At 51.8% G+C, this 26584-nt stretch overlaps 1 protein-coding gene across 3 annotated transcripts in view; it reads left to right on the forward strand.

The window, feature by feature from the left end:
• CNTFR (ciliary neurotrophic factor receptor) overlaps positions 1 to 26584 on the forward strand; it is a 206588-nt gene that overhangs the window by 133674 nt on the left and 46330 nt on the right. For all 3 annotated transcript variants that reach the window (XM_064642348.1, XM_064642349.1, XM_064642351.1), the window contains one exon: positions 14811 to 15041. In XM_064642348.1, coding sequence (XP_064498418.1) covers positions 14811 to 15041 — 231 coding nt within the window. The remainder of the gene's footprint in view (positions 1 to 14810; positions 15042 to 26584) is intronic.

Here is a 26584-nt window from a genome sequence, read left to right on the forward strand (position 1 = left end):
TGCTCTGTAGACTGTGACACAGCTCAGGACGTGCCAGTGATGCTTTCCAGGCTTGGTGTTGCTTAAGGATCCTTCAGAGTGAAAGGCATGAAATGCAAGTGTAGTATTTTGTTATTACCAATGCAAATCCCAGTGCCTTGTCTTAGTGGTTAATAGAGCCCCTACAGGGCAGAGTAGATGGGTGCCTTATTTTTAATATTGCTTTGAAATCAGCACTGGGCTCCAGATGTTCAGGAGTTACTTGGAGGAGTGATGGTGACTGAGTCAAACTCCCCCCCCAAACTTGGGAAAATGCTTCCCATTTTATCAGCATCTATTCTTCTTCCCCCCTCTTCCTCATGCTGCTCTGGCAGCAGCTCAATTCCTCTGCCGTCCTGTAGCTATGTACACAAAGAAAAGTCTTGGTGTTGGTGCAGGGGGAAGAAATCCCTTGCTTGGGAAGAAATGAGTCCTGGAGTGTAATTTTGGGTGGATGTAGAGATGGAGGGAGTAGTGATGCTTCTGTTGGAAGTTCCTGGGCACAAAGCACCAGTTGGAATATTTCAGTGCTTCCCTATCCTCCCTTGTCTTGGTACTGAAGGTTGCACCTCTGTTCTGATTTCTCAGTCCAGCTTGGATAATGCTTTTGAGCGCCATCCCTGTGTGCAGCGTACTCTGTGCTGCCTCCTTCTTGCAGGTCTGGACTGTAAGGAGGAGGATAAACCTCCTGTACCTGTGGTTAAGAAAACAACGAGTTTTTCCATCCTCAGGCTGCAGAAGTTTATGTGTTAAGTTGTAGCGGCCCCAGCTTCAAGCCCAGCTGCTGCCGATCCACCCAGGGGTGGGAGTGTTACATGTGTAAGCGACAAGCCACTGGCCTACAGCAGGCAAAACCCAAGCCAACAGACAGACAGAAAGAGCCTGAGGGGCTGAATTTTAGAGCTATTAAATGATTAAATGCAAGGGAAAAAAAAGTTAATTTAACATCGCGGTTGTGATTTTACACACCCAAGAGCCTGGAAATTGAGAGCTCTGCTTCTCACACAGGGATCGTAACTTGGCACAGCACAGATTGTACAGTATGTAAAATTAGACTGGAGAAATAGTAAATATGCTGCAGGGACCAATACTGTCTTGGCAGAAGGAGGATGGACTGAGTGGGACCCAACAGGTCTTTTACGCCTCTGACTTCCATAATTCTGTGCTAATAAAAAAACACTGCACGATGCCTGATGCTAATCCGCAACCCTGAGTGGGGTGAAGCGGGAGCCGGGCTGTTGTGTGAACAAATAGCAGTCGCCCCCAGAGTATTTCTGTGGAGCAAGGCTGTCATTTGGGGGAGGGCGTGCGGGCATTGGCAAGCAGTGGTGAGGAAGTGTACGCTGTGCACCGGGATGAAAAGGCAGGTTGAGATCAGCAGGGTGCGAGGAGCCCCGAAGTCTCTATCCGGCTCTGGCCCCTCCCCAAAGCTCAGTAAATACAGGTGTCTTCACGCTGTTGCTGGACCACAATGAGCTTTTCTTGTGTTTATGGCTGTGATTTGGGCACCTAATTCCGAATCATATTGATTTCCCCTTAAACAGCATTGAAAAGCCTGATCTAAGCACTCTTTTGTGGCCTAGAGTTATTTGTCCTGTCTGCATGAAAAAGCAGGACCAGAAAGCAAGTCTCTAATTCATCCGTGGTGCTAACGCCAGTCACTTGGCAGCCAAGGTTGAAGGCTCAAATGACCCTGGCTTGAAGAATATTGGTGGGATTTTTCTGCTCTGTGCTGGTTCCCATTAGAGCCATTCATGTCCCCCTGGTCTTCCAACACCTTCCCCCCCATATCACACCCCTCCACATGCTGGGGCAGCCATGATGCAGTTGCAAGGGATTGGAGGAGTTGCTGCTTTGCCATGCAACTGCTCTTCCTCAAGATGACTTTGCAAGGAAGCCAAGTGGGCAAGCTTTCCCTTTGCCTTAGGATGAAAATGGTGTCATAGCTCAGCCAGTTGCAGTAATGAGAGCACTTGGAGTCCCAGAACACTTGGACCAGAAGAGTTAGGACATCCAAGTGATGGTCTTACCAAGACCTTCTGGAAAACAGATCAACACATGAGCTCAGTTTCCCTCCTGGGATGCAAAGTCTCCTGTGGGGGTAAAAAAAAAAAGCTAAGATCAGATTCTGCAGCCCAACAGAATCCAGACCTCTCTGCTGCAGAGCAACTGGGACAGAAAAGCAGAAGTAACAGCAGAGGTGCATCTTCTCCTGGTCCTGGCTATGTCAATTGAGCATGATCAGTGATAGAGGTATGTGACCATTACAGATGGGTGCACACCAGCATTAGCACCCTCTGGCAGAGCTCACTCCTACCTTGAAACCATGGGAAAGGGCAGCTTCTACAGGGTCTGCTACCCATATATGGCTGAGGAGACTCTTGTTACTGAGTCAGGATGGACTTGGTTGCTGTTTCCAGTTTTGCTTGACCCCTGTGACCAGCGTCAAGTTATTGTTGGGGCAGCACATCCCTGTACAGTTCCTACTACTTCCAACAAGAGCTGGGTGTGATGGCATGAAGGAAAACAAGGCTATCTCTGACATGGAGCCCTTCTGGCTTACAACCAGGAGCACTGCCAGCATGAGGCTCTGGGCTGATCTGGTTTGGCAGGTCTAAAGAGAGGCTCTGTCCCAACGTGGGGCTGATGAAAATGCAGCAATACCAGGACAAGGCACAGACATAATAGTCCTATCCAGTTACAGGGTGCCCTGGTGAGATCTCACTCAGACCAGGCCAAACCTGTTGATTCAGACAGTCTGACGATATGGTACAAGCAGAAAAATGACACTAAGTTACCTGTGTGCTAAAGCAGCATTCCCCATCCTGCCACCATGTCTGCCAGCAGGCCCCGTGGGACCACAGCCCAAAAGGCACGGGGAGCTGCTGCCTCCCATGAGGCTGAACCAATGCTGCAGCAAGGACTTGGCCCTTGCTTCTGCTGTGAGTCTGTGTGGCTTCTGCTTCCAGCAGTGGATCTCTGTTCTGTGGTTTCCTACTGGGTTTAGCACTGTGTTTTGTCCCCAGGAGGGTGCTGATGCCCTGCCACTGTGTAGCCTTGTTGGTCCCTGTGCACAAGCGATGCAAGTGCCACCATCCTGACAGTGCTGCCATCCCAACTGTGTCACCTAGCTCGGTCTGGGGGATGGCATCGTCAAGCTCACAGCAGAGCAGGCATCACACCTCCCCACTGCTGGACCATCATGTCCAAAAGGGAGCCCATGGATTGAATTATCATTTGTGACAATGGAACATTTGATGGTAAAAGTGTCCCTTCACCCTCAGAAAGGCCCAGCAGATGTTGCACCAAGGTTGATGGTAGAAGCACCAGCCTTATGCAGTTGAGCAGCTAGAAGGGCCATGAAGCTCCTTGTCCCCTCACGATGGACATCCCTGGCTGGCTTTGGGGTGCAGCTGCAGAGGGAGGTGCATTCAGCAGGGCAGTGGTGGGATGTGAGGCTGCTGCAGAGAGGAAAGCTTCTCCAGGGGGAGCAGGGCTTTCCTCACAGGAGAATGTTTTGTGGTCGCATCCAGGCTGAGAGAAGAGGCTTTCCTGCCCTGGATCTTGCCCTGAGCCAAGCACGTAGGAGGGGTAAAGTGCCTCCTTCACAACACCCCTGAAGTTAACCAAGGTCTGCTTCCAGGCTATCGTGGCATGATTGAGTACAAGTCCTTTAGCACCCATCTGTTATCTCTTAATTAAAGTTTCTTGCTAATTATTTTTTCTTGTCAAGAGCAAAGCTGCTGACTCCAGGGATTTACCAAAGTAGAGCAAACAAATGCAGGCTCTGCTTTCTGCAAGTCTTCATTAATGGACAAAATTAACTTGGAACAGTCCATATCTTTGGCTACATCGATGACACTTAATTATGCCTGTTTCCTTACAAAGATGTATCCAGTTTTAAATCACTTGTGGAAGAAGTGCCTCCTTAAGCATGAAATTTCTTCTCCTTGAAGGGAAGGTTTCTGCTGGCAACAAAAGCTGTGCAAAGACCAAGTGGCATCAGGGGAAATAGATGTGAGGAGATCAAGGGTGGGGTGTGCTTCAAGGAATCGGGAAACCCTCTCCAAAGCCAGAGGCTGTTTCATCTCAAGAAAGGCAGACCTCAAGGCTATGAGGCTGCACATGGGAGGGAAGCCACTGGCATCCCTTGGAAACAGTTGATGCTGCTCTGGCCAGTGAACATGGGTCCTGGAGCAAGAGAGAGGCCACAGGATGTGCCACTACCCTGTTTAGTGGCTGGAGAAGGCCAGAACATCCTCTCCTGGCCCCTTCTCTGCCCCCTTGCCTTCTCCATCCTCTTGGGCTCCCAGCTGATCTCCTGTGGGCTGATTCATCTCAATTACCATGGGAAGCTGAAGAGTGCAAGACCTTTCTGGTTTATATCCTTGGAAAGCTCTTGGCGTAGTCCTGGCACCATGTAAATATTAAACGTATAATTTATTGTGTATACAGACAGCTAATTAGCCACTGAGATAATTATTTGGGGCTAGTTTCTTAGCTGTGAGAGGGAGTTATGAAGGCTAGTGGGGTGATGTGAATGCCTCTATCCAAAGACATGTGTGTAGTTTTCTATCCTACTGCAGAAATGCTCCATGTCCTGTCAGGAAAAGCAGAGACATGACCTTTCTCACTGCTTCAGCTTCCTGAGGCTGTGTAACATGCAGAGTGCTTGTGCCTCTCCCCAGAAACGCTGCAGTACCTTCCTTTGCTCTCTCTCTGCCTGCATGAGCCACAACCCCACAGTGCGTTTGGGCAGAGTACTCCAGAGGAAATAGTTGTTCCAGTCTATCTGCAAATCGCTGTGACAGCAAGGACGATTTTGGCCTCATGTGTGCCTGCTGGATGTTGTCTTGCCACAGGCCCTGGGTCAAAGACCCCCATTGAAGGACTGTGGTGAGTGCTGGTGCCAGGAATGCAAACCATCTTCTCCACTTTCTCTTCTGGCTGTTCCAATGATCCTTCAGGCATCTGGGCACAGACCCCGAGTGCCTCGTCCATGGGTCCATGCATGCTGGGTAGGCCAGCACTCAGCAGCACACCTGCTGTGGCTGGCAGCTGCCCATGCTGACAGGGTGGGAGTCTCAGCGGGAGCAGAGGGAGAGCAACCAGTGGGGCTGGAAGGTCCCAAGAGGATTTCCACTCCTTCCCAGCACAGTGTATGCCAGGTCAGTCCTCAGGTTTTTGCAGGGCTTCCCTGTGTTGTTGCCCTTTCAGTCTCGCTATAGATCAAGATTCATTAGGGAGGAAAATGAGGATGATCTTCCTATTGATTTTACAGCTCGATGGGTTTGGGAAGCATCAAATATGCTTCCATGGACCCTGCATCTCAGCCACTTTGTTTCATCTTCCCTCCACATCTCTACTGTACCACTGTCCTGTTGATCTCTACAGCTGCAGGACCCGTCAAGCTGTCACTCTTCATCACTAGTAGGGCAGCAAACAGCTCAGAGCTCATTTCCCCAAGCTGCCCCAGGTCCAGTGCTGGGAGCTGTGTGTGTTTGTCCCACAACTGGCTCTCGTCTTCCCTCCACTTCAGTTTTGCGGGGCTGTGGGTAAAGATGTAATTTCTGACCCCATTATGCATCACCATAGCTCCTTTCCAGATCTGGGACTTCATGTTATAAGCCATGCTGTGCCTGTCTGGTGCGCTGTGCCCTGACAGAAGATGTGGCCCTTGGTGGGGTTGGATGCTCAGAGGCAGGTTGGGGTGGCAGCATCACAGCCTTGCTAAGATGGCATCGCAGCCTTGTGATGTCACCTGACCCAATAAGTGGCATACTTTGGAGAAGTGGGGTGGTGCAGGGGCTAGACGGCATCTCTAAGTATCAACGGTCACAGACATCTCAAAGTAGCCAGTGACCACAGCAGTGTTGGTGGGAAGGGATCTTTGGAGGTGTCAAGTCCAATGTCCCACTTGGAAGAGGTCTGTCCTCAGCAGAAGACTAGATCAATCATGGCATTGTCAACACAGCCGTGACAACCTCCATGGCTGGAGATCTCACTTCTCTGGGGGTTCCTGTCTGAGCACTGCACCACCCTCCTGGAGAATAACTTTTCGTCCACATCTAGTTCAAACCATCTAAACTGTTGGCTCTGTTTCTGCCCATATCACTCTTTGAGGTCCATCCAGCAGGGCTGGCACTGTAACACAGGCACCATTGCGGATCCTGTATGTTACATGATGACCAGGAGTGTGGACAAACCTCCCTTCTCTCCCTGCTCAAGGGAGTTGTGAAGCTCTGGGTGGGCTGGGAGGGGAGCCTACCCATTCCCAGCCTATAGGAAGTGGAGACTCCCAGAAAAAAATTCTGGACACTGCTGCCCATCCCCATCCTAAAGCAGAGCTTGTGTCTGCAGTGTAAAACAGGGCTGCTCCAGCATTCTGGGGGAGCTGCCCCATGGTGCCCATTCCCAAAGGAGCTGCCATATGTTTGCATGGCAGTGTGGTTGGGTGGGACTCCCATGCCTGGAATGGGGTGAGGAAGGGCACGGGGACCTGTCTCTGCTCCAATAAGATCCTCAGCAAACCCTGCTGAGAGAAATGCTTCCTCTGAAGCTGTGCTTTGGGTTTCTCCTTCATCAGAAACCTTAAATCATTGCCTTGGAAAGGAGCGTTGCTTTCAAAGACCTGTCTTCCAGGAATGGCTCCTTCAGCCCTTCTGGATGAATGCCGATGCATTTGCTCTGCGTTTATGGACAAAAAAGAAATAATTCAAGGTGCCTTTCACTCCTTCCCAGCTTAGTCCTTCAGTCACTAGCTATAGACAAGCTCTCAGCCACAGTCATGAGAAGTAGAGCTGGATATCCCAGAGCTTTCCCCAGGCAGGCAGGAGCAAGGCAAGGGAGGCAGGTCTGTGGGTCCATCACTGCATTGAGCCTTTCCCCACGCAAGGCTGGTGGGTGGTGCACTGTCTCCAGTGCTTCTGCCAAGCAGAATCCCAAGTGTAAGAACAGGATAGTCAAAGGCCATGTGTGAGCCAGCAGGAAAGGGAAGACAAAATTTCTTTACCTTATGCAATAGAAGAAATTAGAGGAAAACTTGAGTAAGATGCTGGAACTCTTAAGTAAACTCTGATACCTGTATCTGTCCATCCACACTTCTCCTGGTTGTGTTTCCATCCATCCATTGATTCACTCAACTATCCATCTGTCCACTGCCACAGCCATTTGAACAGCCAGCCATCCACCCAACACTACTGCCATTTATTGTCCTTCCATCCCTCCTTCCCTCCGTCCCATCTGTGCCCATCCAGCCTGCTCTCCATCTGTCTGTTGTCACACACATTCATCCGTCCACTCATCCATCTTCATCCACTTCTGCCTATCTGTCTATCTGGTCTTGTTCCAGCTAAAGGAATCCCTCCTCACATAGATGTGTCATCTCAGGTGTTCTTCCCTCTTTTCCACCTGTCAGTATATGCTCTCAACTTTTTTAAGACCATTGAAATACACTTTTCTGATCAGCACAGTTTACCAAAGGTCCCCCTCCTTGGCTAGTGTCTGAAATGGTCCTGAGGCATCCCAGCAGCATCTTACTCACTACAACCCAGTTTTTCCCTGGATGTGTCTAGCACACCCTTTCCCAGCAGGGGTAACATCCCCAAAGGTGCTGTATCCCTGTCAGAAGTAGGTGTCCTGACAGACCGTCTGCAGGACGGCTGAGATCTTCCAGGCTGTCCCCCAGGGCCCAGCTTTACCCTGGGGCTCCCTCCTTTGCAGGTGGGCTTAGGCTGTGGGCTTTCACACAAGGAATGGCTGGATCATGCCTGTGTGGTCCACCTATCAAGGCAACCCAGGAGCTGATGTCTGGAGAGGGAGAAAAGATCAGGACAGGCCTGGGGGCTGCTTTTCCCATCCTGCTGCACCATCAGCTGCCTGCAGCAGCCCCTGGCTCACTGGGCAGCTTGGTGTTTTAGTGCCCTGGGTGGTATCTTCTGCTATGAATTTATTTACTTAGTGTTTCCCCTCCCAAATGCTGACATCCACAGCATCTGATGGACATGGATTTCTGTAATTTAATCACACTTCATGCAAAAATACCCACTTCCTTTTGCTTGTTTTGCTGCCCCTTATTTTATTAGGAGAAAGAGCAATCAGTCCTTCTCTATTTGTCCTCTCATGTCACCCATCATTGCTAAGACGTCTGTCACATCTCTGCTTGGTTGTCTCCTTTTATGGATAAAGGGTTTGAGTCTACTAAACCATCCTTATGTAGGATCTGTTTCCAGCCTTTGCTATTCCTGTTTGCTTCCTCTGCTCTGTTTTCAGTGTTGCTGTACTCCTAACAGCATGGGGACAGGTTTGTTCATGGCTTTTAGGTTACAGTGTTTTCCATTTTGGGTTTGGAGTCTTGGTCACCAGTGAGCTGATGTTTTCAGGGAAGTGAGTGTGATGACTCCAAGGTATGTTTCCATGAAGGCTGTGGCACATTTAGAACCGTAAGGGTAGGGGAAGCAAGGCTTCATTTTCTCGGTGTGGATCCCACTGTGCATGTATCGACACAGGGTAACTGCCTGGTGGGTCTGTACCATGATGTCTTTCTGCAGCACTTTGGGACCCAGCTGTGATTGGGCTGCCCTGACAGCCTCAGCAGCACACTGTCTTCTCTCACTGCCTTGACCCCCTTTTACCTGTGAGTTATGAGGGTGTTGGACAGATCTGATCCAGCTCTGATCTCTGTCAAACTTCACCAGGTGATGTCTCCTACTGCTATATTTGGCAGCCTGCTCTCACCTTTGGTCTCGTGACCTTTAGCTGCTATAAATCCCTGCAAGGACTTTCCCATGTGTCAGGGCTGCTTAGTTTCCTTGGAAGGCACGTTGTCAAATGTGTTTTTGAAGCCCGGGAGTATTTTGAGAATTCAACCACCCTTGTCTCTGCACAAAGGCTTGATGAAGCCTTGAAGGAACCTCATCTCCCACTCATCTGCCTGTCCTGCTTCACCCCGTGTCATGCACACACACACACACGTGGTTTTATCCTTGCCACATGCAGCTCAGCACAGCCAAGTGTAACAACATGGGAAATATTCAATTGCTAAGGATCATTAATGAATGTCAGCTCCAGCTTCTGTCCAGAAACCTGAGAAAATTCAATTAGGCAGCTGGTGCCCAATGAGCTGTGATGCCCCACTCGTGAGATGCTACATCAAACAGCTCAGCAAGGCATCATGTTATTGTGGAGAGAGTAGAAAACCCAGACAGGGAGACAAACAGCACTGCATGCACCAAGCAGCTGCCCCTTTCCAAAGCATGGCACAGTTGGGTTGCAGTCCTCCTTCCTGGTTTCCTGGATTGGGAATTGCAAGGAGAGGTACCTCCTTCCCATCTCTGCTAGGAAATATGTGGAGTTTGCTGGTGACAAGTCCTGGGGCTCTGTCATCTCTCTGCTGAGAGTTCCGATGCATGTATTTGGTTTGTGTCCTCTAACAAGTGATGTAGATACAGGAATGGCAATGCCTTGCTGGTGTGTGTCTCTGGCCGTGCTGTGGGATGTTTACCTGAGGAGCCATCATCATCATCATCATGGCTGGGCTTCGCGAACGAAGATTTGGGAAGGCTCTATCCACATTTGCTACAGGCGCGCTGGTGGCTTATGAGGCCAATCCGTGACAGACATATCCGATTGCAAAAGGCACAGCAGAAAGACTCCTTAGATGGTGTATTCTGCAATACACAGTTCTTTCTGCGTTGCCTTTTTTCCTCGAGGGTGATCCTGCGTGCTTTCTCAAAGGCATCAGCTGCGTTATAGATGGTGTGTCTCCAGGCCTCCCGATTTGAGGCCAGAGTAGACCAGTTATGGTGATCAATATGGCCAAGGCTGAGATGTTGTTTCAGGGAGTCCTTGTATCTTTTCTTCGGGGCTCCTCTCATGCGGCAGCCAGTGGCAAGTTCACCGTAAAGCAAGATCTTAGGGAGGCGGTGGTCCTTCATCCTGGAGACATGACCTGCCCAACGCAGCTGTGTTCTCATCAGCATGGCCTCAATACTTGTGATAGCTGCTTGCTCTAGAACAGATGTGTTGGTGACATAGTCTGACCAATGGATGTTTAGAATTGTACGGAGGCAGCGTTGATGGAAGCGTTCTAAGAGACGCAGGTGGTGGCGGTAGATGACCCATGATTCAGATCCATATAAGAGAGTAGACAACACTATGGCTTTGTAAACACTGATCTTGGTGCTTTTCTTCAAGTGTTTATTACGCCATACTCTTTTATGGAGTTTTCCAAAAGCACTATATGCCTTTGCTAATCTGTTGTCTATCTCTCCGTCAATCTTACCGTCTGAGGAGATGAGGCTACCGAGGTAATTAAACTGTTGGACTGATTTGAGCTCTGATTGACCAATGGTGATGTGGGGATGATGGGGGACATCCTGAGGTGCAGGCTGATGGAGGACCTCTGTCTTCTTTAAGCTGACTTCCAGCCCAAAAAGCTCAGCAGCATCTGCAAAGCAGGATGTTAAACGCTGCAGAGCTGCTTCTGTGTGGGCAACAAGGGCGGCGTCATCAGCATAAAGCAGCTCCCGGACAAGATGGTTTAAGGTCTTAGTGTGGGCCTTCAGTCGCCTAAGATTGAATAGACTTCCATCAGTACGGTATCGAATGTAGATACCGTCCTGATCATTGAGGTCTGCTGTGGCCCTTTGGAGCATCATGCTAAAGAAGACGGTGAATAGGGTAGGAGCGAGAACGCAGCCTTGTTTCACACCATTCTTAATTAAAAAGGGCTCAGAAAGTGTGTTGCCATATCTGACTTGGCCATGCTGATCCTCATGGAGTGAGATGATCATTTTGAGGAATTTAGGGGGACAACCTAAACGTTCCAAAATCTGCCACAGACCTTTTCTGCTCACAGTGTCAAAAGCCTTAGTGAGGTCGACAAAGGTTACATAAAGACCTTTGTTCTGTTCCCTACACTTCTCTTGCAGTTGTCTGAGGACAAATACCATGTCTGTGGTGCTCCTGTTGGCTCTGAAACCACACTGACTTTCAGGAAGGATACCTTCTGCTATAGTGGGTATTAGTCTGTTCAAGAGTATTCTTGCCAGGATTTTGCCAGCAATGGAGAGCAGAGTAATACCACGATAGTTTGAGCAGTCAGATTTAATTCCTTTCTTCTTATACAAGGTGATGATGACTGCATCACGAAGGTCAGATGGTAGTTCGCCGAGTTCCCAACAGCGCACCACGAACTCATGGAATTTGGTGTGGAGTGCAGGGCCCCCATGTTTCCAGATTTCAGGTGGAATTCCATCAATCCCAGCTGCCTTGCCAATTTTCACCTGCTGTATGGCCTTGAGGGTTTCTCCTAAAGTGGGGGCAGTATCCAATTCATACTTTACTGGTTGTTGTGTGATGGACTGAATTGCTGAGTCTTGGACTGTGCGGTTGGTACTGAAAAGAGTCTGAAAGTGTTCAGACCATCGATTCAGAATGGAGGTTTTATCTGTCAGAAGTGTTTGACCATCAGCGCTGAGTAGAGGGCTTTGTACCTGGTATGTAGGCCCGTATGCTGTTTTCAAGGCCTCATAGAAGCCTTTGTGATCACCTGTATCTGCGCATAATTGAGTTTTTTCAGCTAGATCAATCCACCATTTGTTCTGGATGTCACGGAGTTTCTGTTGGAGCTTGCTGCATGCGAGACGAAAGGCTGCTTTTCTTGCGTGACAGGATGGCAGTGCAAGGTGTGCTTGGTGGGCGGTTCTCTTCTTCCTCAACAAGTCTTGGATTTCTTGGTTGTTTTCGTCAAACCAATCCTTGTTCTTCTTGAGGGAGAACCCTAAGGATTCTTCGGAGGATTGCAGGATGCTGTTTTTAATATGATGCCAGATTGTTTCAGGAGAGGAATCTGCAGAATTTTTGGGAATGTTATCGAGCTTAGTTTGAAGGTTTGCCTGGAAACTGTCTCTTACTGTGGCTGATTGGAGATTGTTAACTTGGAGTTTTCTCCTTGGGATGCTGCCCCTTTTTGGTTTGATTTTGATCTTGAAATTGAGTTTACAGCGCACCAGCCGATGGTCTGTTTGGCATTCTGCGCTGGGCATCACGCGGGTATGGTGGACATCGCGGACATCTCTCCGTCGCACCAGGACATAATCGATGAGGTGCCAATGCTTAGAACGGGGGTGCATCCAGGTTGTCTTCAGACTATCTTTCTGCTGAAAGATAGTATTAGTGATGGTGAGTTGTTGCTCTGCACAGAATTCTAGCAGAAGTCGACCATTATCATTGCAGTTTCCAACACCATGCTTGCCTAATACACCTTTCCAAGCTTCAAAATTCTTGCCTACTCTGGCGTTGAAATCACCAAGGATAATGATCTTATCGTCTGCAGGGACCTTTTGGGTAAGGAGGCGCAGGTCAGTGTAAAATTTATCTTTTTCAGCAGGGTCAGCTTGGAGAGTTGGGGCGTATATACTAAAGATGACAACATGTTGCTTGTTGTTTAGTGGAAGGCGTAGGGAGATAATGCGGTCAGAGTGACCTGTCGGCAGATTTTCGAGTTTAGGAACAATAGAGTTTTTGATCATGAAGCCGACTCCTGAGAGGTGTTTTTCGGTTCTGGGCTTGCCTGACCAAAAGAGTGTGTAACCGGCACCATGTTCTCTGAGGCTGCCTTCTTCATGAAGGCGAACTTCACTGAGAGCGGCAATGTCGATGTTGAGACGAGCCAGCTCATGGGCAATTAGGGCAGACCGACGCTCAGGACGTCCGCTATCTGCAGAATCGAGCATGGTTCTGATGTTCCAACATGCTAGAGTTAATTTAGGTACACCTTTGGAGGCAGGTGCGTGCCTTTGACTTTTCTTTGTGCGACCGCATTGGAGGAAGATGCCCGTTGGTCTGCGGTTAACCAACCGGGTGAAAGTGGAGATGAGCTTTGTTTAGGCCACCTTTTCTAGGCCCCTCTCCGAGTGGAGCAAGCAGTGCTGTCCTTGGAAAGGCTGCTTGGTCGTTCAGGGTGCTGCCTCAAGAGACTGTCATCTCCGGTCAGTCTCAAATGACCAATATCCTGAACCGCCTGCATGCAGGGTTGAGTCTGCGGCTCCCAGTGCATCTTTCACCTGCCGTTTCGACCCTCGCCCGTCGCTACAGGACTTTTTGCATGTGGGTAAAGCCTTCAAGCCTGCGCAATGGATTTTTTAGGTGAGATGCAGTATGCGCGGAACTGAACCCACCCTTTAGTCCTGAGGTTCATCTGCCAGGGCCGAGCGAGCTTGGACGGTGGCAGTGAGGTCCTCAGGATGTAGGTTTGATTAGAGTGACCTTCTCTTAGATGGATGGCCTTACAGGGCTAAGCGAGCTCCATCTGCCCGGGTTTGGGATTAGAGTTGTCCTTCTCCTAGGATGACTGCCAGAGGGCTAATGAGCTCATCCTACCCACAGATTTATTGTATCTGACCCTATAGTTTTGACCTGTCTGGCATGGGCGACCCTACCAAAGGCATGTACCATCGCCAGCGTAGCTCGCAACCACATAGGGGTATACAGGTTGCATTCTTACTATTAAAAACGATTAGGCCAAGTCTTACACTACCTAGTTTTCTGCCATCTGTCTATATTCAATCCCAGGGAAGCACCTGGGATCAGCCCTTTGTCCTGACCAACCTTACAGGATGTAACAGATAAATCCAGGACATACCAAACCTGGGCAGTAGCCACGGGTGAACCAAAAACAAACAAACGAGCGAAACTGTTCTGGCCACCGTACCCATCTAGGGCTCGAGGCCCTCTCTAGGCCCCAGCCCGACCAAGATCTCCAAGCCCCAGAGGAAACTATTATCCACTCTGATCTTGTCCTCCCCCCACCGTGTTTCCTCATATCTTCCCACGCACTACTTACCTGACCACCCTCCAGTCCGAGGACCCCCACAGCCTCCTTGTTACCCCCCCCTCCCCAAACCAGACCGGCAAACCTCTGTGTATTCCGAGGCTTCAATTCTCCTCTCTCTCCTTTCTCACGAGGGCACAAGGTCACGCCGGCGAAGCTCCCTCTCTCCTTTCCCGCTGGGGGGGGAGGGGACCGCGTGCGGCCCCGCGCGGGACCCCGGGGCGGCCCCGCGCGGGACCCCGGGGCGGCCCCGCGCGGGACCCCGGGGCGGCCCCGCGCGGGACCCCGGGGCGGCCCCGCGCGGGACCCCGGGGCGGCCCCGCGGCCGCGCGAGAACCGCGGGGCGGCCCCGCGGCCGCGCGAGAACCGCGGGAGCGACCCCGCGGCCGCGCGAGAACCGCGGGAGCGACCCCGCGGCCGCGCGAGAACCGCGGGAGCGACCCCGCGGCCGCGCGAGAACCGCGGGAGCGACCCCGCGGCCGCGCGAGAACCGCGGGAGCGACCCCGCGGCCGCGCGAGAACCGCGGGAGCGACCCCGCGGCCGCGCGAGAACCGCGGGAGCGACCCCGCGGCCGCGCGAGAACCGCGGGAGCGACCCCGCGGCCGCGCGAGAACCGCGGGAGCGACCCCGCGGCCGCGCGAGAACCGCGGGAGCCACCTGAGGAGCCATACAGCTCCAATATGTCTCCTCAATGATAAAGGTCAGAGGACACCATCCTGCAGGTGGAGGTGGTCCATGGATACTGATCCCTTGGTATTTGTCAATCTAGTCTAAGGTTAAAAGAAATAATTACTAGGTCCAGGAGGAGAACTCAGGCTTCCATGGCCACCTACACAGTGTCAGTCCATGCCCCAGTCCTTGTCTTACTTCCCAGATGGGATGGTAAGATCCCCTTTCCAAGGCAGCTATGCTCACAGGCTCTGAGCTCACGCATTTTTCTCCCCTTTCTCCCCACAGACAGCCACACCCAATTCGAGCGGGTAGGTGCAGATGTGACCATGAAGTGTGGCTCCATGGACTGGGATGCCGCTGTGACCTGGACAGTAAACGGCACCGACATCGACGAGTCCCACCTGAACGGGTCCTACCTGATCCTGAAGAACGTTGACCTGTCGCAGAGCGGCCAGTACTCCTGCTACGAGGGCTCCGCCTGGCACCTCAAATACCAGACCACCCTGAAAGTGGGAAGTGAGTACCCCAGCATGTCACATTGAGAGGGACAGAGCCACAGTCTCTGCTCCCATATTGACTCCTCACAGCCCCCTCCTGCCATGCCAACCCCTCTACTTTCCATACGTACACTCGTCAGCTGCACACCACCATGTGAGCTCCCTGTGGCAGACTGATTCTGGCTGAAATCAATCCCTCCACCTCAAACTTTTCATCAAAGCCGATAGGTTAAATGATGCCTCGGGAATAATTTGGGAAGGGATGTAGCTTCTGCATCCAGCCATGGGCCACAGCAACCATCTCCACAGGTGGAAAGAGTTGGGGCTGAGCTGTCGGAGAGGATTGCAGTCAGGAAGGAGAAGGCCTGGCTGGGGTTACTGCAACATGATTGTTTCAGAGGAGCAGCCAAAAGGTGCTGGTGATCCCTGTGTGTTTGCAGGGTCCTGGGTGCACAGGATGTTGGACGCCATGTTCCCCAGCATTTTGCATATCTTAAGGACAAGATCCACGGATTCACAGGTCTCGGTGGGGGGGCGGAGGCGGAGAGATAAGAGTTGTGCCGTATTTCACATGATGCTGAGAGCTGATAGCAGCTGTGTGTTTTAGGGGCTGCTGTGTTTGTATATCTGATAGCAACTGTGTGTTTCACAGTACAGCGTCTGCAACTGGCAGCTGTGGGTGTCTGGGGGCACCAGCCGGTGTAGCCGGCTCTGGGATGATTGCTGCGGAGGATACTGCGAGGCACCGGCTGGAAGCTCTGCCATCTAGAGATGCATCATGTAGGTGGCTGTATGTTTCCAGGTTTGGAAGACACAGCAGAGCCTTTCTCTACTCCTTGTCTCACCCTCTGCACCTTGTAGCAGAGCCAGGGTGGTGTTTCCGTTCTAGACCATGGAACAGGGGCAGAGGGTCACAGGAGGGTCTGCGTAAGCCCTGAAAATCAGGCAGGAGGGGTTCACTGCACCTGTTGAAGAGATTTTGGAGATGCTGTATGGTGCCTGACTCATGTTTTAGGGTCATCTGAGAGGGATCCTGGCATGTGGGCCAAGGAGTAGGAGTGCTGGAAGAAGCTGAAAAGCGATGTGATAAGCAGACAAGGGGAAGCAATCAGCAGAGGGCAGGGCTCACACCAGCGAGCAGGTGTGGAGGCTGGGAGCATGGCAGACAAAAAGGCCACTGCCTAGCAAATGAGTTGGGGGCCTCTTAACTGCACTGTTGGGGTGAGGAGTGTTCAGGAGTAGTTCAGAGGCAGAACAGGCAGGAGCTGGGTGCAGTGTGGGCAGCAGCACAAAGAGGTTTTGCAGCTCCTCTGCTTGGGCATGTGCTTGTCAGATCCCGTCTAGGGAAAGGTCCCAGGCTGTGACAGTGCACGAGGGGCTGCAGCCCAGGTCTGCAGGAAACGAAGGTAGTGGGGAGGGGGCTGCAGCCTCCAACCACCTCCTCTGCAGCTGTGGCATCGCTGTGACTCTGCAATGGCTCCTCCATCTGCTAAGCACCTCGCTAATAGTAATCCCTGTCAATCCGCTCAGGGACCCGTGGGAATTGCTCAGCATTAGAGCCCAAATCCTGCTGTTTCCTATTACTGTGTGTTCCCATTTGCTGGAGACTTACAGCCCCCCTAAGCACTGGGCAGCTGAGGAGCCCAGTCGGACACTGGAGGGGCCCACCAGCCCCAGGAGATAGGGTGACAAATAAATAAGCGAATGTCTGGTGTTGTTAACACAATTAACTGTGCAAGGAACTAATCAGGTGAGACGCTTTTAGAAGTAATTAATTTAATTGCCTGGATTTTAATTTAATGTTCTCTGCGAGGTTTCTTTTCCCAGCGCTGCCACCCCCAGCCCCTGCCTGCATCCCCCTCCCCACCCCAAGTTTCCTGGCTCTGCTGGGCATAATTGATTCCCTGGAGGTGTGTGGGTGTGGTTTCATGCAAAGGAGTGGGTTTGGGAGCATCCCAGGAGGGGATGGAGATGGGCTTGGGTGTGGAGGTGGAGATGGGTGACTCATGGGATGTTTGTAGGATGGCCCTGTGGTAGCATCCCCGCTGCAGTTGCGTGCATTGGGAGCCCAAACCTGGGATTTGAGGGATCTTAGGCTTGTTTCATTTCAATTGCATGGGAAATTAAATGAAAACAGGCCCATGCCTGCATTTTTCTCTTTTACTGGGGCAACAAGAAAGTTGACTGCAGTTGGGAGAGAGGGACTAGAGGCTGTGAGTGGAGAGTGCTGGAGATCTCATTAAATAAATGACGGTACCTAAAGCGTGCCCCACAGGCAAGCCAGGAGTGTTCCTGAGCATACAACGCCACAGGAAGGATGTGGGGAGGGAGCAGAGAAGGGTCGAGGACCGGGAAAGGGTGTCAATTAGCAAAGCAAGCTCTGTCTTGGGGGTCAGCGAGCACAGGGAGAGAGACCTGCCAGGAGTCAAGCTGAGGGAGACCTTGCAGAGGAAATGAAAAGGGGAGTTAGCCACATAAATACAGAGCAAATGAGGAGAGAAGAGCAGAGCTGGCTCTGCAGACAGGTTTCAGGGGAGATTAAAAGTAAGCTTGGCAGAGCCTGATACCAAATGAACCGTGCTGGGTGGGTCTGAGTGGCAATGCTGAGAGCGCGGGCATCACAAGCTAAGGGAGAGGAGGGAGGATAAAACCTGGAGATGACCCTCTGTCACAGAGGCACCTTCAAAGAAGACAATGCATTGAAGGCTTTGGGAACACCTCATCCCCTGTGTGAGGACATCTGTTCATTAGAAAGGCTCATTAGCAGCTGAGAGGTCAGTGGTGGTACCCAGGGCTGTGGGGAGAGGCAGTGTGTCTCCTGTGCTTGAGAGAAGGAAAAGTCCTGATCAGACAGCCTGACCCCACAGGACAGTGGGGCTGTGGGGCACGCTTGGAACAGGGAGCAATTAAAAACATGGAGAGAAATGGAAAATGGGAGAAAAATACAAGAGGGGCTTGCCAGGGATATATCACACCAAATTAACCTGATAGCTCTCTTTGATAAGGGAAACAATTTTCTAAGCCCAGAAATGTGGTCGATGTAATCTGTCTTGACTTCAGTGAAGTATTTGCTATGATGCCACATGGGAAATTATGAGTTAAACCAGAGAAAATGTGGATTAGTATGAGAATTGGAACACAGCTTAGGAAATAGCTAAGGGGGATCAGACTGTGCTGAAAAGGAGAGCTGCTGGGAGACATGGTGAAGCTTCGGCATCAGCGTTTGGACCACTCTCAGTGGTGTTATCCATAATGGCCCTGACCCACAGGGAGCAAGGGTCTCCCATGGGATGTGTCAGTGGCTGTGGGGGTACCCAAGGATATCTGGGATTTCTTGCTGAAGGGGCCAGGATGCTACATAATGGTGCAATCACAAGTGTTAAGGTGTCTCATCAATGGGCTTCATCAGGCAGGGAGGGAGGACACAGGTAGTTCATCTGGTCCTTGGGGTGGGGTTTGACACCCAGGTCCACATCATGGAGGATGTGGCCAGGAGCCCACCAGCACCCTGCAGAGGCTGGAGGTAGCTGGGCTGTTTTATTCCCTGCAGAAACGGGGACACTGTTGCTCATCCAGTGGGACAGTGTGCATCCAGGTATGATAAGAAGGAAAGGCCCGCAGGCCTGCTTATCCCTAAGGGTCCCAAATCACCCATCTACAGGGCATGAATCAACCCTAGCACAAATTGGCTTGGGGGAAGCTGGCACTACTCCAGGGAAGCCTCTTCCAGGGCACTTGGAGCAGTGATTTGTTGGTCTGCCCCATTTTTCAAGCAGCCGAGCAGGAGGTAAAGCACAGGAAAGCAACCAGGATGCTCTGTGTTTATCTTCAGTAATCACCTGCCCTGCAGCCTGGAGAGTAGCAGATGCCCAAGTATGGCCTGAAGCAGGAGATGGGTCCAGGTCTTTTTGCACACCCGGCCTGCATCTCTGGCCTGAGCCTGGGGCTGAGCACCAGGAGCAGGCAGGAGGGAGGGGAAGGCTCTGGGTACCAGGAGTGTGGTGCCGGGATCCTGGCTGCCCCCACAAGCCACAGCTCTGCATTTGGAAACGCGCAGCCGGAGGGCCTGGGGGTGGATATAACAAAGACGTTGGGAAATAATGCACTCTTGAGGTTTGGCACACGGCTCCGTGCGTTACAGAATGTTATAAAAATACTGCTAATGGGCCAGAGAGGAGTGGAAACGCGCGGTGGAAAGGCTGCCAGAAGCCGGAGAGCGCACATGGGAGTGGGGAGGCCTTGTGTGAAAGAAGGGAGGGAGGGAGGCAGCCAGGGCAGGCACCCTCCTTCCACTCCCATTCTTTTGTCCTGTTCTAATCTGCTTATCTCCATCCCAACACAACAGCTCTGTCCGTTTGTCCTTCTGCCCAGCTTAGAGGATGCCCAAGCCCTGCCAGCTGGACATCTGAACCTCATCACTCTGCCCACTGCCTAGCAAGGTGCTGCCCAGTGGTTTGGAGTGCAGGCAGGGATAAGGTCTGTGTGGGAGAGGAAATACAGCAGAATCTCCTCCACCAGAAGATGCACAGGTCGGGATGCAGGCAGTGGAGTCACCTACTGTGCCACAGTGGTGCTGTGGGGGTCTTGTAGCCTGGTGCCAGCCCCAGCCCTGCCCCATGAGCATCGCTGCCTCCCAGGCAATGAATGATGGGAAAGGGACTGGGAATGGGACTGGCAGAGGACAAACAGTCCTAAGCTGGCCTGCTTTCCTCCATGTCTGTCACTGCAGCGCCTGGCGAGAGAAAGGGGAAAAAACATGCGGTTTGACGGAAAATGACATGGAAAAAACAACCAAATTATCAGAAAAACAAACAAAGCAAAACCAGAGAGAAGGAGGGAGGAAGGGACAAACCAACAGGAACCACATGTGAGCGGGGAGGCCAGGAGAACCCAAGTCTGCTCTCTGGACTGATTAGCAAGCAATCAAGCATTGGCCACTAATAAATAATCAGAGCTTCCCTTTTCTCTGTCTTAGAAGACTTTTTCCTCCCAGCTGGGCTCCAGCTGCAACCGGAGGATTGTACTGCAAATTTGCATCTATTTTTTGTTGCTGTTGTTTTTAAACCAGTTTTTCTTTTTCACCTATTGCAATAAAGAAGAAAAAAAAACAACATAGTGACATCTCCATGTAAAACATGCACCTCTGCATCCCAGGAGTGGGATCCAGCACCAGGGCAGACGTGAGCATCTCATGATGGGCACCAGCTAAACAGTGGAGAAAGGCAGTGCCAGAGACTGGTGTATGCTCGCCTGCTTCCATGGGTTGGTTTGGTGGGAAAAATTGCAGAAGGGCACTGTCAACATGCCAGCTTGGGAGAGCAGAGGTTTGGCTGGCCCTGGCAGCCAGTGGTGAGGATACCCTGCCTCGGAGCAGGATGCCTCTGGTCAGGCCAGCACTCCTGCCACTCGCACAGACGCTGACGGAGAAGGCCTGGGCTTGGGGTCAGCTTGTGCAGATATTTCCTTGCTTGTGTCCAGCGATCTGTGACACAGAGCTTGGTTTTTGGCTTTTTTTTTTTTTAAAAAGTCCTTTTGATGGATTCTTCCCTTATGACCTTATCCAATCCCTTCCCGCGGCGATGTAAACTGAGGCTATTTCGAGAGCAACAAGTTAAACACGACTGTAACCGTTCCCTGGCACAGGGGCCAGCTGGCAGGGAGCAGCACCCGCCCCTTTGATTCATCCCTCTCACCCTCCAAATGTGCTCCTGCCCCTTGGGGATAGGCCCACTCAAGGTCAGCCCCAAGGCTGTGCCCAGGCAGTGCTTGGGGCAGGACTACATTAATGTGGACCAAACCTATGGCAAGAACGGAGCTAATAAGTTTAAATGACTGTTGGTATTCCAGCATCAGGAGATACACCCCAGAGCTGCTGGGTTTATTGCTACAGATGGGGTTACTTTTCCCCATGTGCCTACTGGAGGCTGAGTAGGTGCAGGAGTCCTGGGGTGATTCACAGTCAGGCATCACCCCCAGTTCGTAAGAGCCACAGAAAGAAAGTGTGACAGACGAGGTCAACCAGCTTGCAGGAGTGCTTCGTTCCTCAAAATTCGGCTTTATTTCATGAGGCACGCAGGCTTTCCAATCACTGCCTTCCCATGCTGTGCTGTGTTTTTGTGGCTGGTAAAATTCAATGGATGGACTGTGCTGCCAGTGACTAGATTTCGGGTCTTGGCCCAGCCAGGAGTTGGAAAGGCATACTGGGTAACAGTATGCAAATCACAATCCCAGTTTTCTAAGGAGAAGGCCAAAAAAAAAAAAAAAAAACCCACCAAAAAACCCCACCACACTCCCAAATGCAATTAGTCCTAATCGAATTAGGAGCCGGACTAGAAAAACAAACATGTTTGCAGGCAGCAGGCGACCTTCCTGCGCCGTCCAGCGGGATGCACGCTGCGTGCCGCAGCGGGGAGGGCTGAATGAAGCCGTGCCCCGTGGCCCGCGTGTGCACACACCCGTCCGCTTGCACCCGCGCACGCACGAACCCGCGCCCCGCTGCGTTCCTCTCGCCCTTCCCCTGGCTGGGCTGGGCAGCCAGCCCAGCTGCAGCATAGCAGAGTGATGCTTCTTTGGCTCGCTGCATAAAACATGATAATCTGGGGCAGCCGGTGTCAGAAACAATAAAAATATCCCCTCTCCCTTCCTCGTGGCTCCCCCCCTTCCCGCGGGGGAGCTGGGGGCAGCGAGGAGCGTGTGGTGGTGAGGCCAGGGGAGCGTCACGTGGCGTTTGTTAGGGGCCACGGAGGCATGAGACCACAGTGCTGGCAGCTCTGCCCGTGCCTTGCCAATGCTGTGGCCTGTGGAGCCAGTGCCTGAGGGAAGACCATGCCCAGGAGGTGGCCAGTGCATGCAGTATCCCATGTCCCATGGCAGGTCCCCATCAGTACCTTAAGGAACATGGCCCCATGCTCAACCCCACTGACTGATGAGCTCGTGCCATGTTGGGTGCTGTGGAGAGCTCACAGCTCCACCTGAGTCACAGCAGGAGCATCTCATGGCCTGAGAGCACTGTGAAGGGGGAAGGTGATCATCCCCCTCTTGCCACCCTCCTCAAGTGGCAAAGTTCCAGAGTTGCCAGTAACCAGCCAGACATAGGAATGGAATGTCTGTCAGAGACAGGCTGCTCAAAATGCAAGAGCCCTCTTAGTGAATGTGTGATCCTGAGCTTTGGACCTACACGTGAAGTGAGCCCAGAGGCTCTCTGTGCATCCTCTCTCCTGCAGCTGGGCTGGAAATAAGCTCATGGGATGGGGAGCCTAGCTCCAGCTGCTGGGCTGGAGGAGAAAAGGAAAAAAGGCTTTGGAGCTTGGCAGCTTCCTGGGAAACCCTCCCTGTTCTTGCCTAGCACAAACACCGAATACGGAAGGCTTCATGCAGCACCAGCATCCTACCTCATGGGTGGATGGCAGCACAGCCTCCTTCTGCTCTACTGAGATTTGTTTATCCTGCTTAACATGACAAAAACAGCTCTGTAATTAAAGAAGCCCAAGTCCAGTCTAAACAGCTTCCCACAACCCTTGCTCTGCAGTGCCAGGAATTGGGGGTGCCTAGGGCTGAGAAGACAAAGCCTCCTAGGCTGAGAGACGGTGGTCACAGGCTGGGACCCTGACTGCTGGGGTGAGCAGAGGGTACCCACACTGGTGCTCTGTTTGCACTGGCCTCTGTGCCAGGAAGGATTTTATCTGAGCTGCTCCTAAGTGCCCCTTGTCAAAATATTTGGCGCAAACTTCCTGCCGCCCACCAGCCATGTGTCCTCAGCTTCCAGGGTGCTGGGAGGGGAGGGACTGGCTGGGATGTGGCCACCTCCTGTCACTGCAGCATTGTGGCAGGGAGCAAAGTGACTGATGCTGCACATGCCGCTTTCTCTTCTTCACCCACAGCTCTGTACAGCTGTGGTACTTAAAGAACATCACTGTTTGCTTCCCAGTCAGTGCTAAAATAAGAAATCCCACTGGTGTCACCAGCACAGAGTGTAGCTCTTGTCACCAGCCACATGTGCCCATATTTGCAGGCACCCAGGCCAGGTAGTGTCACCAGGGATGGGAAGACGCCACAGTGGGAATCCTGTGTGGCGACATCCCTCCTGCCTGAAAGGAGAAGATATGGCAGGCAGCAACAAATCCTCATCTTTTTCAAGTTCCTAGTGCTTTTCCTTGTCTCTCTGAAACTTCTGGTGGTGACTGGGAACCACAGCAGAGCCCAGGCACGCAGTGAGGTGCCAGCCAAGGGTTCAGCAGGGTCACAGCAAGATCCAGGGTACTTCGGTGTGAAAGACATTGTCATTAGTTGTGGTTTCCCAAGCAAGTGAGTCCGCTGTAAATAATTTAGCAGAGTAAGTGTGCTAACAGCAGGTCATAATAGGGAGCAGAGGACAGGGAGCAGAATTTTGGATCTGGAAAGCAGGGAAGGACACTGCAATAAAATGAGATTATTTTCTTCCTGTTAGCAAGACAGGGTGGTGTCTTCACCCCCGGAAAAGGAGTCAGAGGGTTCCCATGCCCGATGGATCCCTTCTCTCCCCAGTCCCTTCCTGAGCTGTCAGCATCAGTACCAGAGGCAACTACAGGACAATTTCCAGTTGCTCTTGCTCCAAGCACTTTAATGCTGTTTAAACAATTATGCAGTTGATAAATTTTGACAAGAAGAGATAGAAATAGCCTGGGAGAGCCATGCAGTAGAAATGCTCTAAACAGATGTCCCTTTTCTCCCCCTCCTGTGCTCCCTGGGGTTCTTTATTGTTTGCTGCCAACTAAACAAGGCAGTGTTTGCATGAGTTGGGATGGTGGGGAGAGGGGAGCAAAATGCCTTATTAAAATGGTTTATGATACCATCCCCAGGGTGACGGCTGCTTGTTTTCTCTGTGCAAACAGGAGCTAAACACAGCCTGCTGAACACAACTAACAATAAACTGGGTGTCCCTCTCTCCAGCAGCTCACAGGGTACCAGACTGGGCAGCCTGGCTGCTGGTGATGCAGGGGAGTGAGAAGGGTGCGGGGTGTTTGCCAAAAGCAAGTGAGCAATGGCCACCTGATGTTCCAAGCAGCATGGGGAAATTTAGTCTTGCTATGAGGACATCGAGCAGAGCCCAGCAATGCATGTGCAGAAGCTCATGGCAGCAGGGACCAGCAGTGGCTCCCCAGTGCTGCAGTTTACCCCAGCTGAGAGAAGTTGAGGACAGAGCAACTATAAAGCCAGGGCTGGATCAGAGTCAGGTTCACAGAGGAAGCTTGATTTCCTGTGTGGCTGAGCTTGGACATGTAGGAAGAGGAGCTGGATGTTGCTATCCACCTCTGGAGGCCAGGAGATCACTCAGTGGGTCCATTCCAGGAAACCTTGAGGAGGTTAGGAGTTGTAGCTCAGACCTCGGTGCTCTATTTTTGCTCATGTGGGGCTGTCTTGTTCTGAGCATTCCCAACCCTGGATGTTTTTCCTCTCCACAGTTTAACAGTGTGAGTGGCTTTGTGTTGAGCACGCCCCAACTCTGCACGTTCCTTAAGGCGCAGCTTTGCACAGTGTGGCTTGTCACATGTCATGGGTGCATCCTGTCCTCTTGGTCAGGGAAGAAAGCAGAGGGCTGCAAGCAGCTCTCTGCCTTTTGGTTGCTTACTGGATGCTGTGGAACCTGTGTTGGTCTGAGCCTATGCCGGCTCCTGGCAGGCTGGAGCTGTAAAATATGTTGGGTGTATGATGAACGAGCTGGGATTTGTCATCTCTCGTTGTCTTTGCAGTTGACATGGTACCATTCATTTTTTTGGGGAATAATCGGCTTGCTGAATCCCTGCCTCTCAGGGTAGGGTACACGCTGATGGTGTGGCCCACAGAGCACTTCTCCCACAGAAGTGCCCAAGACAGTATGTGCTCCCAAAACTGTCCCTTCAATGAGGTGAGAGCCCAAAGCATCCAGTGCTGCATAGGCATCTCTCTGAGCACAGAGTGGAAGGTGCTGGGCAAAAAAATGCCTGTGCTGGTGTCTCTGAAGAGGTGGTGTTCTGGGGCACAACGACCTGCCTGTGCATACCTGTGCATCACCACCTGCGTGCTGCAGCATCCCTGTATGCACAGCAGTGCCGTGTTGGCTTGGCACAATAGGTAGATGTGTTGCTTGAAAGCGTGCACTGGATTTGAATGTGCCTTTGCAAAGACGGGATGCTGGCATGGAGCACCTCTGGCTGTTGTGGGTGCATTTCTGGCTCCTAATTGATTTCCTAATGCTCATCCCTCCAGTGCTGAGTTTGTCCCTACTCTCTGCATTTGGACCCAAGCTGCTACCCTTTCCCTCTGTGCCTGACTTACTTGAGTCACCAGCCAGGTGCAGCTGTCCTCTGAAAAGGCTCTTTGGCCTCACCAGCTTCTTCCTCCTCTTCCTCTCTTGGCTTCACTGAAAACCAGGAACATGGACTCCCATGCTGCACTGGTGATATAGAGCAGCCTGCACCACCTCCCATTCCCCTCCCTGCCAGGGAGTAGAGCCCCAGCTCAGTGGAAAGCAGGGGAGTTAGAGTCTAAATAAAAAGGCAGAAGGGGAAATTAAGGCACAGACTGGGGAACAATTTTCCAAAGCCACACAACTGGGCTTAAAAACCAGATTAATGATTCAGTGCCATCCTCACCCTACGAGGCTTTCCAAACGGGGTGTGTTGGGTTGCCCCCCCCCCCCCCAATTCCAGGAGTCCTGGCCACTGCAACCCACCCCAGGGAAGCAGCACACTCAGATCACACAGGACTAGGTGTTTCTATATCACATACACATCTCACAGGCAGGGAGAATTCCCCTATCTCCGGCTGACCTGAAACATTGGATGAAAAATTGGATGTAAGTGGCTAGATAAGGTACAAAATCAGAACTCTGCACTCCTGGAGAAGAGAGCATGGAGGGAGGTGCTGGTACCGTGACCACCCTTGCTATTCACGTCAATGCAAAGCAGGTGGGAAAACGCTTCTGGGTTGTTCTGTGCAAGAGCACCAGGCTGTTCCTTGCTGAAAGTGTCGGTGGTGACACCTGGCTTTTGCAAACACCACTGGCTTTGCTGGAGCAACATAAGCACACCAACAACACTCCCATCTCCTCCAAAGGCTCAGGAGGGGAAGCACCACTTGTATTTTTAGCTGCCAAGACAGTGTTCATGGATGTGATTTTTACCACAGTGGTGCAAGGACTGCTGCGTCAGCCCACAGAGGATGCTGAGGGTTTTGTTCAGAAGTGGAAAAGAGTGGTGGGCTTTTTCATGGGCATTAAAAGGCTCACAAAGCTGCTGTGAGACATAGTCATTGCAGGCATTGCTTTGCAGCATTCCCTTCTCTTACTTCCCTGTCTCCCAGCAACTCCCAGCAAGCCTGGGGGATGATTCTCATTTGGGGTGAGCAGAGTAGCTACCTGGGATGGTGGTGGTGCTGTGAAGTCTCTGCTTCCACACACACCTCCAGGGTGTAATTATGATGAAGAAAGCAAAACTGCAGAGAGTGCTGAAGATACCTCTTGCAGGAGGGTGCCAGGATGGAAATGCCCCAAACTGTGAGTTTGCACTGGGACAGGCTGGACAAAAAGAGGGCTCTTGGATCCAA

Source organism: Pseudopipra pipra, chromosome Z (assembly GCF_036250125.1).
Source record: "Pseudopipra pipra isolate bDixPip1 chromosome Z, bDixPip1.hap1, whole genome shotgun sequence".
Lineage (NCBI taxonomy): Eukaryota > Metazoa > Chordata > Aves > Passeriformes > Pipridae > Pseudopipra > Pseudopipra pipra.